At 38.0% G+C, this 18,469-nt stretch overlaps 1 protein-coding gene across 1 annotated transcript in view; it reads right to left on the bottom strand.

The window, feature by feature from the left end:
* MAP3K2 (mitogen-activated protein kinase kinase kinase 2) overlaps window positions 1–18,469 on the bottom strand; it is a 92,533-nt gene that overhangs the window by 21,994 nt on the left and 52,070 nt on the right. Inside the window, exons 5-10 of the mRNA XM_073305011.2 lie at window positions 15,771–15,870; window positions 13,454–13,567; window positions 12,445–12,544; window positions 9,629–9,759; window positions 8,059–8,138; window positions 2,910–2,977 (exon numbers count right to left, since the gene is read on the bottom strand). Of these exons, the coding sequence (XP_073161112.1) occupies window positions 2,910–2,977; window positions 8,059–8,138; window positions 9,629–9,759; window positions 12,445–12,544; window positions 13,454–13,567; window positions 15,771–15,870 (593 nt within the window). The remainder of the gene's footprint in view (window positions 1–2,909; window positions 2,978–8,058; window positions 8,139–9,628; window positions 9,760–12,444; window positions 12,545–13,453; window positions 13,568–15,770; window positions 15,871–18,469) is intronic.

The raw sequence follows: 18,469 nt of genomic DNA, 5'->3' as shown, positions 1-18,469 counted from the left end.
AGGCAGTGTGAAGGAGTAAGCTGTCTCATTTGAATGCAGAAGGGACAAAAACCAGACCATGAGAGAGAGACAGGAGCAGACTGGAACAAGTGGCCTGGTGAGACAGGGATTGGCAGTGGAGAAACTGTGACTGGGAGTTGGGGAGGGGATAGACTGGGAATTGGGAGCTGGGACAGAGTTGGTGAGGGAAACAGGAGAGGGGTAGAAGGAAGAGCTGGTAGCCAGGTACCTGAGTAGGGAACACTGAGATTAGACGAGGAGCTGGGGAGACTGGGACCTGGAGCCAAGGAGGAGGTGGGGGTGGGGATGGGAGGCTGAAATTGGATGAGGAGCCCAGGGAGAGAGACTGAGCCAGAGGTGGGGCAGGAGAAAGATATAGACTGTATGAGGAACCAGGGAAAGACTATGATGAGGGCTGTCTGGGCAATAAGACTGACAACAAGGAGCTGGGACAAGAAAGGAGGAACTGGAGCTGACTGAGCAAGGAGGCTGGAATCAGAAGCCAGGAGTAGGGAAGAGTCAGCACTGGGACAGGTTGGAAGGAATGGGGTAGAAGAGGTCAAGCTTTGAAGTAGGCCAAAAGAGGACATTCTCTTCTAGAGCCTGGAATGGAACCCAAGATTCTTGAGTCTCAGTTTCTGCTGTCAGCAAATACTTGTCAACCCCACTGCCAAAGTATGTGTCATCTTCCATTAAGTGCTGCTCCACATAGAGGATGATAACCTAATACTGCTATCATTTACTCTGTTAGCTCAAGTGGCAGAGATGTGGTGATCTAAAGGTTCAATATGATGCCACCTGATGGAATTAGAGTGTGTAAGTGTAATTTCATAAGTTTTTAAAAAAAAAAAAATCTTCAGATTGCAGAGTCAAGCACACAAGTTAAGAAATGCCAGAATTCAGGTTGCCTGTGCAACCTTAATTAAGCCCCCTTATGTGAATGCATTATGACAGTCTTTAATGATCAGATCCTATTTTTTCCATAGGACACTTGTCTCATTCACTACACCTGATAGACCTACTCTGGGGACAAATCAGGGATGTGCAATGAAGCAGGCTGTTGGCTGTAGGACTACTGCCTCATTTGTTGTAGAAGTTGGAAGGTATGCAGTGACCGAGATAGGAAATAGCAGGAAGAGAAAGGAAGATCCCGTGGTTAAACCAGTTGAACGCTGCCCCAGAAAATCTGATTCTATCGTCTCTGCCACAGAGTTCCTGTCTGATGCTAACCAAGTCACTTACACCAAGCTTTTCACAGGTGGCCACTGATTGTGTCATTTTCCAGGTGTCTGCCTTCAGACTCTGGGGTCTGATTTGCAGAAGTTCCGAACACTCACAAATGCAACTGAAGTCAACTGGAGTTGTGCTTCAATATAAAAACTACTACATAATACTAGTTACTCTGAAAAATCAGGTCCAGGCACCTCAAATTAGGCACCCAAAATTAGAGAATACTTTTAATCCTAATCTGTGCTTCAGCTCCCCGTGTGTAAAATGGGGATAATATCTTGTCACCTCACAGCAGTTTTGTGAAGATTAATTAATAGATGTTTGTGAAGCACTTGGATACTATCGTGATGAGTGCCAATGAAAAACCTCTGACAAAATTAATAATCCTGCTTTTACAGAAGGGTTTGAATAGTGTGCACTAAGTAAGATCGAGGACCATATACTGAACAAAAAGGATCAAACAAAATATTGAATAGCTGTCCATTAATTGAGCATTGTCTATTCTGTGCATTGAATGAGGCATGGGACATGTGGAAAAAATAGTGAAATAAAGGCTCAGACAGGTTAAATAAATCACCCAAGGTTACACAACTATTCACTGGCAAACCGGAACTATGGTCCTGGTCTGACTCCTAGTCCTGTGCCACCAAACAAAGGTGTCTCTCTTGCTTTTGGATGAGAGGCAAAATTATCTTCTCCTGTGACCCAAAAATCCCTTGGTGCCAACTGGCAGACAGTGCAGAGGGTTTCACAGGGATCCCTTGGGTATTTGTAGAATAGTTCACCAAAGGGTGGTATGTGAGGTCTCTATTGAGACCCAGTAGCCACTGGTCATTATAATCAATACAAAATGTCTGTACTAATTGGATAATACTTTGCAAAATCTACAAGAGAAGAAATCTATAGGAAGGAACAAACTGAAGGGGGATATTCTTGTTTATGAATAAAGACAAAAGATTGGTCTGGCCTATCTTGGAAGTCCAAAGGGACACACTGAATACTTCACCTAGGAAGCAAACTGACAGCATGCTTGTCTCTTGTCTCATGAAAAGAGGGTCATAGCCAGCCAGGCTGTAAAGCACTGCAAAGATTCTGGGTGAGCAATACTCTACAAGACATGAGTATCTTAAGTTTAGGCTCTACAATGTGTGTTATGATTTTATTTCATTTGTAATTTGTTTTCAATACTTCTACTTGCTACTACTTGATTCTCTATGCTTTGTTAAATAAACTTATACCTGATTTCACTATAAACAAATCTAAGTGTTATGTGTTAAGCACAGCACTGATCTGAGGTGAAACTGGTAAGCTGAGGTGTTTTGAGTCTTTGGAAACAGCGAATCTGTGAATATGGAGAGTGTTCAGCGGATGAGAGGATGTACTGTAGAGATGCCTGAAGAGTTGAGGTGTGCCAACTACTGACCTGTAGAGGGACAGCGGGGCCTGTGAGGTCTAGAGGCAAGTGCTTGTATGGCCATGGCTGGTAGCGCTGGGGAGCTGAGCCATGGCAAACACAAACAAAAGGTTTCCTCACCCTAAGGGAAGGTGGTAGTGAGGTGCCTCAAAACCCTGGGTACCCCAAGGAAGCATCACATATACTATGTACATGCATCCTGAGACATGTTACTTACAGCTGGATGTATCTGGTAAGACTAAATGGCCCCAATAGATTTACCTACCTGAAAACTCCTGGTGGTTATCTGGATAGCTCTGTGCTCGTGGCATCCGAGATTTGGGGTAGCTATCTCTAGAAGCGTAAGACAACATTTTAGATGCTCTGTTACTGGAGAGTCAGAGTAGTCAGGCAAGCACTTAAGTTTTACTGTTTTATAATTGTTGAATTATACAGTACAGTGTGTGCTATTGTAGACATGAATGGGACTCAACTTTGAAATACCAAAGCTTGTAGGCATCAATTACAATGGATGGATCTTGCTTGGGATAGGGAGGAAACGAATGGCACTGCTCATTAGTACAGACTCTTAGTAGACACAGCAGTGCCAATGAAGCCACACACGAGCTCGTGCTTTGCACCTTCATGGATAAACAAAATCAAAACATCAGTTACAGGATATTAATTTAGCAAGAATTTTTGTAGCCTATTAATATTTTTTGCCAAAGAAATGCAGAGTCTTGCAGCTCTCGGATTTCCTTTTTCCTTCTGTGAAGCTCAAGTGTTTTCATAAAAAACTTTAAAAAGCAATTTTATTGAATTAAGGGGTTTTTCATGTGGTCAAATTTCTTACCTAGAAATTTGTCTTTATGTAACTCCCAGCCACCAAACAGGAATGGATGGGATTCCAGTCAGACAGAACAACCAATTGCAGTAGAGCACTTTCATAACCATACCACCCCAGCATCTTCCTTTTCCAGATAAGGATTTCTCTAGTAGGCAACAGAAGCAGAAATGGAGACAAGCCTAAACCCCTGTTAGGAGTCCTTGAACAAAGTAAGAGGCAAACTAAATGAGGATGACAAGAGTCTCTGGATTGGTTGAGGCAAGTCAAAAAATTTCTATGCAAGAAACTTTTTCATAGGATACTTTCAGTCTACCAATCAAGGTTAATTGGTTCTCTTAGAAAAAATCAAAAATTAGGCAAAAAATGAAGGCTGTTACTCAATCACAGTTAACTCATGTGATTAACTCAAAAAAATCACACTGTTAAACAGAATACCAATTGAAATTTATTAAATATTTTGGATGTTTTACTACATTTTCAAATATCTTTCTATTACAACACAGAATATGAAGTGTACAGTGCTCACTTTATATTTATTACAAATATTTGCACTGTAAAAAATATTTTTCAATTAACCTCATACCAGTATTGTAGTGCAACCTCTTTATCATGAAACTGCAACTTACAAATGTAGTTTTGTTACATAACTGCACTCAAACAAAAGAATGTAAAATTTTAGCGCCTACAAGTCCACTCAGTCCTACTTCTTATTCAGCCAATCGTTAAGAGAAAAGTTTGTTTAAATTTACAGTAGATAATGCTGCCCACTTCTTGTTTACAATATCACCTGAAAGTGAGAACAGGCATTCACATGGTACTTTTGTAGCTGGCACTGCATGGTATTTACATGCTAGATATGCTAAACATTTGTATGCCCCTTCATGCTTCAGCCACCATTCCGGAGGACATGCTTCTGTGCTGATGAGGCTAGTTAAAAAAATAATGCGTTAATTAAATTTGTGACTGAACTCCCTGGGGGAGAACTGTATGTCTCTTGCTCTGTTTACCCACATTCTGCCATATATTTCTTGTTATAGCAGTCTCGGATGATGACCCAGCACATGTTAGTTTTTAAGAATACTTTCACTGCAAATCTGACAAAATGTAAAAATACCAATATGAAATTTCTAAAGATAGCTACAGCACTCGATCCGAGAATCTGAAGTGCCTTCCAAAATCAGAGGGATGAGGGGGTGGAGCATGCTTTCAGAAGTCTTAAAAGAACAAACACTCTGATGCGGAAACTACAGAACCCAAACCACCAAAAAAGAAAATCAACCTTCTGCTAGTGGCATCTGGCTCAGATGATGATGATGAACCTGCATCGGTTTGCCCAGCTTTGGATAGTTATTGAGCAGAACCCATCATTAGCATGGATGCATGTCTTCTGGAATGGTGGTTGAAACATGAATGGACATATGAATCTTTAGTGCATCTGGCATGTAAATATCTTGTGACACTGCCTACAACAGTGCCATGCAAATGCCTGTTCTCACTTTCAGGTGATATTGTAAACAAAAAGCAGGCAGCATCATCTTCTGCAAATGTAAACAAACTTGTTTGTCTGAGTGATTGGCTGACCAAGAAGTAGGACTGATTGGACTTGTAGGCTCTAAAGTTTTACACTGTTTCTGAATGCAGGGGTTTTTTGTACATAATTCTACATTTGTAAGTTCAACTTTCATGATAAAGCAATTGAAACCTCATACTAATATAACTGAAAAATACTTTCTTTTGTTTGTTTTCAGTGTACATATTTGTAATCAAAAAGTGAGCACTGTATACTTTGTATTCTGTTGTAATTGAAATCAATATATTTGAATATTGATTTTTTTTTAATTGTGTGATTAATCGTGATTTTTTTTAATCACTTGACAGCCCAATAAAAACCCTAACTACCTAAAATCGAGTGCATAACCTTTTACACACCAGCTACAAAGTGGATATTTCAAGCATTGATGCAATCTCTCTGTACCATACATAAGTTTTGTTATCTGTAAAATGGGGATAACAATTATCTCAAAGGGGTAGTTGAGAGACTAAAATAATATTTGTGAAGCACTGATTCTCAAATGAAAAGTTGCTATAGAAGTGCCAATTATTCAGGAGTAGAAAGCTTTCTTTCCTACAGAAATGGAGTACTCTTATTAGAAAACAAATGCTACATGAATGGAGGAATGGAGATCTATGATTCAAGTTTTCTTGAAGTCTGTGAAGCTTCTTGAAACTTCTTAAACATGGTATAAATAGCTATAGAACTAATCTTTCCTTCCATTGGAAAGGATAGTAATTTCTCTCTCCTTCTCTAATTGGATAAGCATAACTAAATGAATTCATCCAGTAAGCAATCTTTTGCCCCTAAGTATTTCCAAGCTTCCGGAAAGTTCAAATCTCAAAAATTTTCAAAGATCCTTTTGTGATACTTTGACATGAAATTGTAAGCTAATTGTCTTTCCCAAAAAATGGACATGAAGAGATACATGCCTTAACTCTAAGTAGTTATAGCCTTCAAAGTTTAAACAATGTGGAGTCCTTGTGGCACCTTACACTAACCAATTTATTTGGGTATACATGGGCTATAACCCACTTCATCATATGCATCCGATGAAGTAGGTTATAGCCCACGAAAGCTTATGCCCAAATAAATTTGTTAGTCTTTAAGGTGCCACAAGGACTCCTCATTGTTTTTGCTGATACAGGCTAACAGGGCTACCCCTCTGAAACTTAAAGTTTGCAGTCTAAGATGTATCTGATCTTCAACTCCAAGGTAACCATATTCAGTATGCCACTGATATCAAGCTAGATTTCAGAGTGACTCACATACCCCATTGCTGTGCCACTATTTTGACTCATGGGACTCCAGTCTAGTTCTGAGTCCACTTAGCATGTGTTCCTGGACACAGCAGTTTTTCCCTACCAGTATAAACATTTGAGAAGCGGAGATAGATCAGAAGCCCCTGTTGTTGTCATTCTCTGTCCCATGCTCCATAAGCACAAAACAAGCTGGGAGTGAATCTTTCCCCACACTTTTTACCCTCTTCTAGCCCTGCATTGCTAGTACAGGAAAGGAGTGCTGTTGATGTTTTGACAGTGAGAACAGATTAGAGGAAGAAGTTCCTGCGGTGCTTTGGATATGGGAAGTTAGTCTTTTGGCTCTTGTCAGAGTGGAACAGGAAGAGAGCAAGACTTTTGAATGGATATTTAACTCCATGAGCGCTTCAATCATCAACAGTTAATTACTGGCAGGATCACAAAACTTTACAACAAATTAAATTACAAGACAACACAAAGGGAAAGCATGGACATGTTTCATTTCTGATGACAATGCAGAAATTTTGCACCATGTGCTGGGTTGAAGAATTTTATTTATTTGAGTTATGATGTCTACCCACACCTTTAACCATCACCCAAAATTTAAGTATATTTTAGGGTTTTTTTCATGAAACCTGTCATTATAAAGTTTTGATTCAAACTTCCAATTTCAAATAGATTAATTTTTACTTTCCCACAAAAGAGAATAAATGCCCTCTCCACAACCATATGGTGAGACCCTCTCAGATCATCCTTCAGTTTCCAGCTCCCCGATTATTTTAAATGCCGGAAAAAATGGACTTTGCAGCATGCGTGGAAGATAAGTCCTTCCACAATGATGTCTTCATCAAATAAGGAAAGAAGGCACAAGGAATTTACCTCAACTATGACTGGCTGTTCTGCCAGTCTGACTGGTTCAACATGGGAACAACCATCCATTTCAGGTTGGTGGATCTGTGGTTCATAAATGTGTACTAATAATTTTAATTAAGTATTTAAACTCCACACCTCCAAATATTAGACAAGAGTGGCACAAAATGACAAAACCTAAAGCAAATTTAAAACCAAACCAAGATAAGTTGACTGTATCTGCTTGTTTCTCCTGTACAATGATTTATTTCAGAACAGAAAATATTCAACTTAGCAAATAAGTCAGTCAGTTCATCTGGGAAATGTTCAAATTTTGTTTTATTTATAATATTTGGGCATGTAGGTGGAACTGAAATGTTCAGTGAAATGTGCCAACAATATAATCTTATGTTTTGAATGGATCTTTATCTGCAATGACTATACACAACTATCACTCACCTTTCCATTTATGTTTGACTGTTTGCACTGATTTATCATCTGTGCAGTAATATTAAGCACAATGCTGGGTAACCTATTAGTAGAATGGAAGTTTCTTGCAGATTATGCCAAATTCTAAAGTGGATGTTTAATGGAGCTGTTCATGGCTGTGGAATACACTCAATTTACAAACAAGACAACGATGTCCAGATTTACAATAAATCTCTGTGTGCAACAAAAAGCAGCAAGTCCAGAAACTGATGTATTAAATTTCATGCATCTTCAAAAATAACAGGCTGATATGGCACTCTTCTCTTCTGTGCATCAGTAAGCAGTTAAATCCCAATAAGTTATAGTGTTTTTGCTTTTCTGTGTGTGTTTGAAAAAAGTACACCTAGAAATTGTTTCTGAAGGTTGACTTACTATGTTCTGTGGTCAGTACTTTCAAGCAATCTAGCAGAAAAAAGTGCTCAATGTAAGTAGTTCTTACCCATCTAAAGGACTGTCAAGTGAGGGGCAGCTTCCTGAGCCAGAGTTTTCAGGACTGCTCAAGGACAATGGATCCAGCATCTAGTAAGTAACCATAAGAGAGGGACTGAAATTTTTTTTTTATTGTTGGTTCTTTGCATCACATTTTATAGCTCAAAACCCTAACATACTGATCATAAAAATCAGCAGTTATAACTGATGTGGCCGAAGTCATATTGTATGGAGTCCTGCTTGTTGAAAAGCACTCTGGTGCTCTTCTCCCACCTAATACAAACAGTGTTTGTATTTAATTTACAGTGTTTAGGAAATAGTAAATTATAGCAATTATGTTAAAAGAAATGTATGTAGTACACACACAAAGAGAGGAAGTATTTGCAACACCTATATTAGATTAACAAAATTGCTTGGTCTCTATCTCAGGCTGAAATTTTTTGGAAAATATGAGCAAAAAAATTAAGCTACTAAAGATAGTTAGCTGTGGCAATGTTTCAAAAAATTTTGTTTTTTAAAGAAACGGCTCCAGGAGAAGGAACTTGAAATTTGGAAAAGAGATGGTTATGGGGTCAGAGGTGTGTCTTTTGCTGTGTCGGTGGCAATCCAGGTTACATGCCCTTTTGAGTGGCTGGTCCAGAGAGGATAACAGTCTACTACTTCTACCAGCTGAGTGAGTTATTCCTATAGATTAAATGGTAGAGGCATATGCTATAGAGCTGAAGGTCCTAGGTTTAAACACTGATGACTCATGCAGGTGGTTGTTACAGTTGCATGTGCTATAAATATTTTACGTTTTGGAGTGTCCATACATGCAATCCTTGGTCTCTAATTTCCTGTGAGCATTTGTGTACTTGAAATGTCTGAGAGGCATCAACTGACTTTATGCAGGCCAATGGTAATGATTATTATGTACAGAAATGGGCTGGATCTGATCAGAGGATGGGTAGGCAGCGTTGTCCAGAGGACAGGGCCTGGCACTGAGGGTCTGGAGATATAAGTTCTACTCCCAGTTCAGACACTGACTTGCTGTGCAACTGACAAGTCACTTTCACACTATGCTTCTGTTTTCTCTTCCACTCTCTCTCATCTCATCTCATTGTAAATGCTTCATTGTAAGTACTGACTCTTACTACTTGTGAGTACAAAGTCTTCCTGTAGGGGGTCCTGATCTCAAATGGGGCAATGAGACACCACTGTAATAAGGATAAATAATAATGGCCCAGATGTGAAAAGTACTACATATCCCCTTTTCAATCCTCTGAGCTATTCAGACCCCACCCACCTTTTCCATCAGTATCCAGATAGGATATGATATTGAGAGAGAGAGCAGGAATTCTGGTAGATTCTAATAGCTTCATTCTGGTGGAATAGTTGAGTAACAGACAGATCAGAGGAACAGAATGACACGCCCCTGTGCACCTGCTAGAGGAAGGTGGTAATGCTTACTAGGTTTATAGTACTTAAACCATTATAGAAACATTAACTGAAAAGCTGATAGGTGGTAATTGGTAGGTCAGTCAGTCACCATGCCCACAGTGACATTTAATCAAGTGGAAATGGAAAAAAAAAATATTTACTTGATCCATGCTTTCTGGAATGAACTCTCCTTCACTATTGATACTAGTGAATGATCCATTTCGTACCACCTGGTGCAGCTCATCTGGAATGTATCCTGGGGGAGGTGAACTCCTATCACGTGTATTAGATCCTTTTAATAAAAAAAAGGCAATATTGGAGAACAGTTTTCTTGGACTGGAGATTAAAAACAATCCTCTCCTGCAAAAAAGCTTACTATGGTATTTTTTCTTTTTGTAAAGCACAAAGTTTGCTTCTACATCTACCATGATTTATTTCACAGTTTTTAAAAGCTGACTGTTGCTCTCATGGAGCCTGATACTGCAAGGTGCTGATTTTCCAATGGCCCAGGATTCAAAAAACAACCGCTCCTCCTCCCATTAGGCACCATCAACTAAAACTTTAATGTCATCTCCTAAAATTTAATACTTTAAAATGTATTAAGTGACAAAATAAAGCCCAAATCCTGCTCAATGGATGTGGACTCTGCTCATGCGGAGCAGCTTCCAGGATCAGGTCTGATGACGACAAATTAAGAACTACTACACATCATAGGTAGGATTGCTTAAGAAAGTCAATCTACATATTGAAGGACTGGAAAAGTGTATTGGGGTACTTGAGTTTACCATGATTAAAATTAAAATTTCCATTGTTTCTTATAGCAGAGAACAAGAACAGTTCAGTTTACTAAAGAGGGTTTAAAGGTGACTGCAAACAATCCACTACCATCACATCACTATGCCTTTAGTATGCTGGAGAGGGTTCCAGAATGATTCTTTGGGATAAACCCCCAAATTAATTGACTCATATTATATGAAAGTGTGTGAAAGGAATGAATCTTAAGGTGTACTTCAGACATCTTCCTTTGTCCCCACAGATTAGTATATATTTGTTTGTTTTCAGTGTTAGCTTTAAGGATAGAACTTACTTTTAAAATATGAAATTCTCCTTTACATCCTCAATAACCCAAAATTAAGGGCAGTCATAAGCTTCATGGGGCCCAGAGCTAGCTGTGATCACTTTCTCCTTTACAAACATTCCTAGACCTGTAGTCAACATTCTGTGTTTCTCCTGGCGTTTTTGGTGCCCTTAACTTCATTAGAAGAGACAATATAATTCTAAATTTATAATCTGGGAATTGTGTCCATCTACATATCCGTCTCTGGATAAAAATTTGCCTCTGCCAATGTGCAAGCTAATCTGGTGCATTCTAAATCTTGCATTTAGAATGCACCAGATTGAATGTACTTTTCCACTGTACAGCACAGGCATATAATTCATTAATTCCCAGCACACCAGATGACTGGATCTAGATTTCATAAGAGAGGAGTATTTACTGATGCCAATTCTCATGATTTTTATTGACAACCTCATGAACTTTTACTTAAAACCCCAGCTCCTGGAGTCTTATGAGGATGTGAGAATTTCAGCTTTCACTAAAACACACAACAAAAAATGTTTATAACCATCATCCGTGCAGAGAAGAGCTTGAAAACACAAACCCTAAAGACTTAATCCAGAAGGCAAATAAAAATAATCCAAAATGTAAAAAAAAAGAGAGTACTTGTGGCACCTTCGAGACTAACAAATTTATTTGAGCTTCACGAAAGCTTATGCTCACATAAATTTGTTAGTCTCTAAGGTGCCACAAGTCCTCCTTTTCTTTTTGTGAATACGGACTAACACGGCTGCTACTCAAACAAATCCAAAATGTATTATTTATTTTAAAAAAACTCATGATTTTTTGTGGCCTGACTCATTATTTTAAATCTTGCAGCAGGTACTACTGGGAGTTGTAAATAAAAAGCACATTTCAACTGTATCAAACCAGGTGTGACAAATCGTTACCTAAATACAAAGGTCCTTATATTACATTAACATCTGTATTTAATATGGTCATATTTAAAATTTTAAAGAAAAGATGTCTGAATATCCAATCCCAAAATAAAGTAAGCAAACATTTAATTAAGCATCCAACTATCTCCTTAACACAGATGAGTTACAGTGCCACACTATTTTCTTTTGTTTGTAACAGTGCAATATATACACTGCAAAAATATGCTTACATGATGTGCAAAATCAGAACGTAATTGACAATTAAACTGACAAACAAATGTTACTTGTTCAATTAATTCTTTAGTCACAGAAGACATGAAACCAAGGAATCCACATAATTAAATTTCACAAGTTAACCTCACACTTCAAACTGCATAGGAGAAAAGGTTAATTAGTCCAATGCTAACACAGCTGCTTCTCTTAGAGGTACTTTAAGAGCAGCCTGAACAATCTAAATCACCAAACATTTTTAAGAATGGAATCTTGCAGTCAGGAAAATGCATTGCCATTTAAATAAATATGGCTTTGTTCAGAAGCTCAATCCTGCATGTAATGAAGTCAAAGAGAGTACTGACACTGAGTTTAATGGACAGAAGGGATGAGTCTGCAAATGAACAATAAAAAAGAAAATCTATAGGCTAACATTGGGGAACAAAGAATTAACCCATTTGCTAATATCCCAAATCTAATTCTATTACAGGGTTCTTTCAACTATGGATCAATTCTTTTTTTTGGTCAGTCTTTTCTGCACTAAACATTTAGGCAAATTAAAAAAATATTTACCTTTATTTATTTTTTCTTTGATTTTTACAACTAAAAATTATCACCCAACTCATCAGCATGAATAAACCTCAGTAAAAGAAACATGACATCAACCAGTCAATCAGGATTAACGGAGATACTCTCTCAAAAGTATGAGTCTGCAGACAATTTAAAATGAAAGCTCATACACTTAAAGTCACAGGAATATTAATTGCTTTACCTATTACAGACAGCCTGTTTTTCCTCTCTGCCACTCCAAATACTGTATTATCCAAATCTTCCAGTGATGGCAAGGGTTCCATGTTACTCAGAACAGGAACCTAAAAATGAAAAAAATATAAAATAATATATGTTTAATTCTGTAGTCCCAAAAGGAGAAGAAATAAAGAAAAACACACTACAGATTTCCAAAAGCTCTTTGTTACGAGAAACGTTTCCATGCGATATCTTTTTTTGCGTAAGGAAAAGAAGCCAATTTGCTTCAAAGTCCATGTATTTCATATCATTTCAGTTGTTTACTCAAACATTTCTACAACCATGTCTTAAATTACACTGAAATAGCAAGTTATGTTTTTGTTATAATTAGAATTTTTTTCAAACTTGCAATTTTCAGTTTGTGTCAAGAAAAATACACACTCTCTTTTAGCTCATAGAATCTGATGTTTGGATTTCATCTTCAAAGAATCACTATACAAAATAATAATAATTACTTATAATGTGGTATAACTCAAATGACCAAAGTATTATTGTGCTAGTAATGTCCACATAAAGTGGTACTGTGGGACATGACAAAAACCTATTATATCTTCACTGTTACCATTTGTTGTGACAGATACATTTGAACACCTCTTTTTTTATTTAAAGAAAATTTGAAATTATTAATTTAAAAAAGTTAAATGCATTAGCCTCTGAAATTGCATTCCTATGTTGGCGATTTTACACATTTTCCTATTTTAAAAAATATCTTTTGCTGCTGTATGAAAAACCCACACAAAGAGGGTAACTCAAATAATTTAACTCTCCAGGGGAACACAGTGAAAATGACCAAACATGAAATGTTGCATGCATAAAGTAAACAAACTCAAAAAATAGAAAAAACATTCTCTCTAATCTCTTATGTTTCTTATAACAATAATAGATACATATTTCACAGAGAAGTGTAATTTTTAAGTAGGCAATGTCCCGTTGAACTCTTTAATCTAGACATAAATAAATATACTAATTCATACCTGTGAATTTCCATGTATTACAAGCAATATCTTGAGGCTCTTCATGTGAACACTACGATCTAGCAGTTCAACAGCTTTGTCCAAATCATCCTGTGTGGTTAATGGAATCACCAGCTACAGGGAGAGAGAGGAAAAAAGTTGTCTTAGTAAGGGACAAAAAGAGTAGTGTTGGTGTAAACCCGATACTGTGTGTGACTAAGAACCCCCCAAAAAATGTTTTTAAAACCAATTAATATAAACTACTATAATAATGCAGCATTGAGACACCTCAGTCAGGCACTGAAGAGAATTAGGAAATAATGTTAAATTTGAATCACAACTTTAACTTTGCCTTCTAGTCTGCAAAGCATTATGAAACAGGCATTCATAACAAAGTAACAACCATTTCAAAATATACAATGTAACATTTTCTGCAGCTTTAGATACATGTAGCATCTTATAGTATATTTTCTTCATTCTCCTACATAGAAGTATCATAATAAATCACTATACCTTCCCCCCACAGAGCTCATATATAATTTCTTTTCTACATCATTATGTACAGTATTTTGTCACCTCACATAGTATACATTCAAAATACATTTTTTAAAAACAGTAATGTTGTTTGTACACATTCCCCAATGACTTATCTATTAAGTAATTACATTATTCAAGAAAGGTGCTAGACATAAACATTCCTACATGGGATAAATACAGGCCTCACTAGGAAGGCATGAACTGAATTAATTCTTTGCCTAGGCCAAGGTCACAAATTGCCGACTGAAATCCATTTAAATTATAATTAACATTTTTTAAACCATAACCATATTTTAATCAAATTAGAATTGAAATATCTCCTGTTTATAAAAAGAAACTGCACAATACTGGTCTATATCAATGGATTTTCCCTGCCCACAAGTAACTATTGTAATGAAATTTGAGGAATGAAACATTTTGCAAATTTGGTTCTATAGCAATCAATTAACCTCCATGTTACTCAAAGAAAAACACAATCAAACGGGTGTGTGTGGAGGTGCGGGGTGGTGTACATTTTAGAATAAAACCAGAAACTAAGCTATTAGTATTTGTATTATGTTAGTACCTAAAACCCATAATCAGGGATTGGGACATCACCATAACGGTCACTGTAGAGATATAAAGTATAGTAAAGACTGTCCTATCATACAATCCTAGAAGATTAGGGTTGGAAAAGACCTCAGGAGGTCACCTAGTCCAACCCACTGCTCAAAGCAGGACCAATCCCAACTAAATCATTCCAGCCAGGGCTTTGTCAAGCCGGGCCTTAAAAACCTCTACGGATGGAGATTCCACCACCTCCCTCGGTAACCCATTCCAGTGCTTCACCATCCTCCTAGTGAAATACCTAGTCCTACCTCAAAGACCTTAATTACAATACAACAAGTGGACAAGAAGACAAGGTAAACAGTAGTTTCTAATATTTATTAGCTTAACAGTGGCAGGTTGTTTCTAACACACTTCTGACTATACCTTCTCCTTTCTCATTTTAACTCAAAAAGGGGACAAGAAGAGCAGAAAATTCATTCACATGCCCTGAGGCAGATTACCCTTTTGTGGGGCCCTGGGCCAGAGCAAGTGGGTGCCCTCCCCACCCCTTCTGCCTGCAGTAGCTCCCTCTGCTGCTCCCCCTTCCCTCATGCTCCTACCAACAGGAGAGCCAGGCGGGTAGGCAGAGCGGGTCACGAGGCAGGGGCACCCATTTTTCTGGGGCTCCTCAGTTGGCTGTGCTGCCCAGAAGAACTAGGAGGAAGAAAACAATTAAGTCCAGAAATGGGACAGAAGGTCCGGCTCTTTACTCAAATGTCCCAATTCTAATAATAGTATTTAACACTTACATAATATTAATCTTTAAATCTCCAAGCACTTTACTGTGAGGGTAAATATCATCCACATTTTACAAAAAGGAAGGGAGGCACAAGAAGAGATTAAATGAGTTGTCCAAAGGCACACAGCAGGTCAGTGGCAAAGCTGGGAATAAAAATCAAATTCACGACCCCCATCCCCAGTCTGGTGTCCCATCCATCAGGGCATGCTGCCTCCCTACAACATTTTGGGCTGTGCCCTCTTCCTTATCCCTGTTTAGACAAATCCCATTCACCTGAGGGAATGGTGCACTGGAGAACCCTGCAAACTCATGGTAGAAGTGACTAACCTTGGCCATTCTGCAACTTTTTAAGCAGGAGGCCATCAGGTGGCCTTCAGTCATTATGAAAATACGTTGGATTTCAGTCTTGAAATGTTCAGCTGTCAAAACCATTAATACATTAGAAACTGAGGATTTAGGAAGGCAGAATATTACCTCATTATTGCTGTAATGCAAGTCCATAGGCTGTCCAAAAGCAACTTTAGCTTTAGATGCAAGATCTTCTAGTTTGACAGGCCTGGGAAATTGTAGAATCCTGTAACACAAAAAATAATTTTTGGAGAAATTTTTCACTAATTTGAAAGGATCATTGTTTATTAATGAATTACCCATGAATAATCTTATAACAGGAAAAAGAAAAAACAGTTTACCAAATATTAGCTGCCTGCCTTTCTGGGACATTAATATGCAGAATAAATTTAAAAAGCATCTTCTGTAGTAAAAATTAAAGGAACGCTCACAGTTTTTCATATTTTACTAGGCATAAAATTAGGTCCTGCTAGCTGTGCTTGAGTAATTTGCATATTGCTCCATTCTGGTGAGCACTCACAGCATTAAGTATTCCAGAATCCTGCTCCAACTATTCCAGAATGGAGGATTCTTGTAAATTTCAATAACTTCTGTTTAACAGAACTAAGTAGAACACGGGAGGCAGCTATCACTGAGGCTTGATCTGTTCAACATACTTACTTCGGTATAATTACGCCACTTGGGTGTGAAAAATCCACACCCCGAACGAAGTAGTTATACCGACCTTAACACACACACACACACACACACACACACACACACACACGTAGACAGAGCTACGACGGCGGGAGAACTTCTCCCACTGACATAGCTACCACTTCTTGCAGAGGTGGAGTTAAGCCAATGAGAGAGTTCTCGCCCATTGGCTTTAAGCATCTTCACCAGATGTGCTGCAGTTGTGCCGATGTGAATTTGTAGTGTACACCTGCCCTAAGAAAAACAGGATGTAGGCTAGTAATTGACTGACCAGCAGAAGAGTTAGAATTACATCAATATTACCGCCTTCATTTTAACTGGCTAACAAATTTTCTAGAATCATGAGGAGAGTTTAAAAATACCATCCAGCCACCCCCCTTTTTGAAAGATATGATGTAGTTAAATTGTTAAGACTAACAACATTGACAGTGTTTCTTTAAGTAAAATTCCCTTAAAAATTTCTAAAATGTGGGTTATAAACTTAAAGATTTCCTATTAGCTGAATGCCACCAAAACTAAAAGATCCTAAATGTGTGTCACTCTGAGCTTCCATTACGTACAAATATCTCTCAAAAAGAAGCTGTTAAATTATTTCAGCAGAAGGCCATATAACAGACTTTTGCTTCATCGCTATTCTAAGTGACCGAGGCAGATATGAACCACAAATCCTGAAGAGGAATTCCACTTGAATTTTATGGATATTATGCTGGAAAATGAACAATGGCTAATGGTCCCTTTTATCTGTGTCTTCATTAACCAACATACCAGTAAGAACGTTGTTTCCTCGGGAAAAGGAGGAGAGAAGCTAGGTCATCGTCTCTTTCCTCTCTCACCTTTGTGCAAGCCTGGAACTTTGCTTACTAGAAGACTTTGGCTATCAGTTTAGAATGCCATATATATTATCTTAGGAACTTATGAATAGCTCTGACTCCTCCTTTCTGCCTCCTATTTTACAACAATGTAGAAGCACCATTCAAAATATTTATTTATTGCATAACCCTATGTCCATTGTGCCACCCCATCCTGGTATCTTTGGAACTGTATGTTCTTACACAGAACAGAGCTCAACCTGCATATTGGACGTGGTTCGTCCAGCATCACCTGTTTGCAGTTGTAGCTATGTTGGACCCAGGATACTAGAGGCACAAGGTGGGTGAGGTAACATCTTTTATTGTCCCCACTGCTGTTGGTGAAAAAGGCACGCTTTTACCAACAGAAGTGGGTCCAATAAAAGAATGTTACCTCACCCACCTTCCTTCTCCAGTATCACCTGGGCATTAGCTCCAAATCACTTCTATCTGGCCTGAATAGTCTTAATTTTAAAGGAAGCTACAAGGATGTCTTTTGCATTACATAAAACATTCTTCCACAAATGATGTGCTAATACATTTCAATTACAATTCTAGACACAGACAGTGAAGTCTGTTAATGGCCAGTAAGAGTACTTCTATTTTTCTAGCCATTTTAAAAGGTGGCCACACTGCTTTCTGATTAGCATGGAAGAACTTGCATTGATAGATTTTACAGGCCACTAACAACTGGTGACCAGTAGCACAGGCTTCAGTGTAATCTGGTTTTTTAAAAAGGAAAAGAGAACTGTTGCATTTGCTATTGTTAAAAATGGGGTTCTCTATCATCATTATTACTGGTTACATAGTACTGAGTGTGCTTGGTGTTTCACCAATATAAGGATAAAGGTCCTTGCTCTGAAGAGTTTACAATTTACACAATGAATATGACCAGAATTTTTGAGGTTGTTTTTTTATTTTGAGTTAATTTTCAATAGTTTAACTTGTGACCACTACTCACAGGAAGGTCTAGGGATTTACTTTGTAAGAAGCATATTGGCAGGAAGTACTTGGAGAAGAGAAATGAGGCATGGCAAACCTGTTCAGGAACAGAGTTCCAAGCAAAGGAGATGCATGAAGGAGGAGAGTGGGAGACCTCCACAAAGGGGAGATTGAGTCATACATCTTAGCTTTAATTATGCATTTTAAGCTTTTGAATATCTTTTTGAATATCTGGAAACCAATCAGAACAGCCCAGTTACAAATCTCAGAAGACTTTCCTATAGAAGAATTGCCAGTTAGGATTTTCCCACAAAATCACAGTCAGTACAGAAAGATCAA

Source organism: Lepidochelys kempii, chromosome 11 (genome assembly GCF_965140285.1).
Source record: "Lepidochelys kempii isolate rLepKem1 chromosome 11, rLepKem1.hap1, whole genome shotgun sequence".
NCBI lineage: Eukaryota > Metazoa > Chordata > Testudines > Cheloniidae > Lepidochelys > Lepidochelys kempii.
This window is presented reverse-complemented; position numbering and strand designations above follow the sequence as displayed.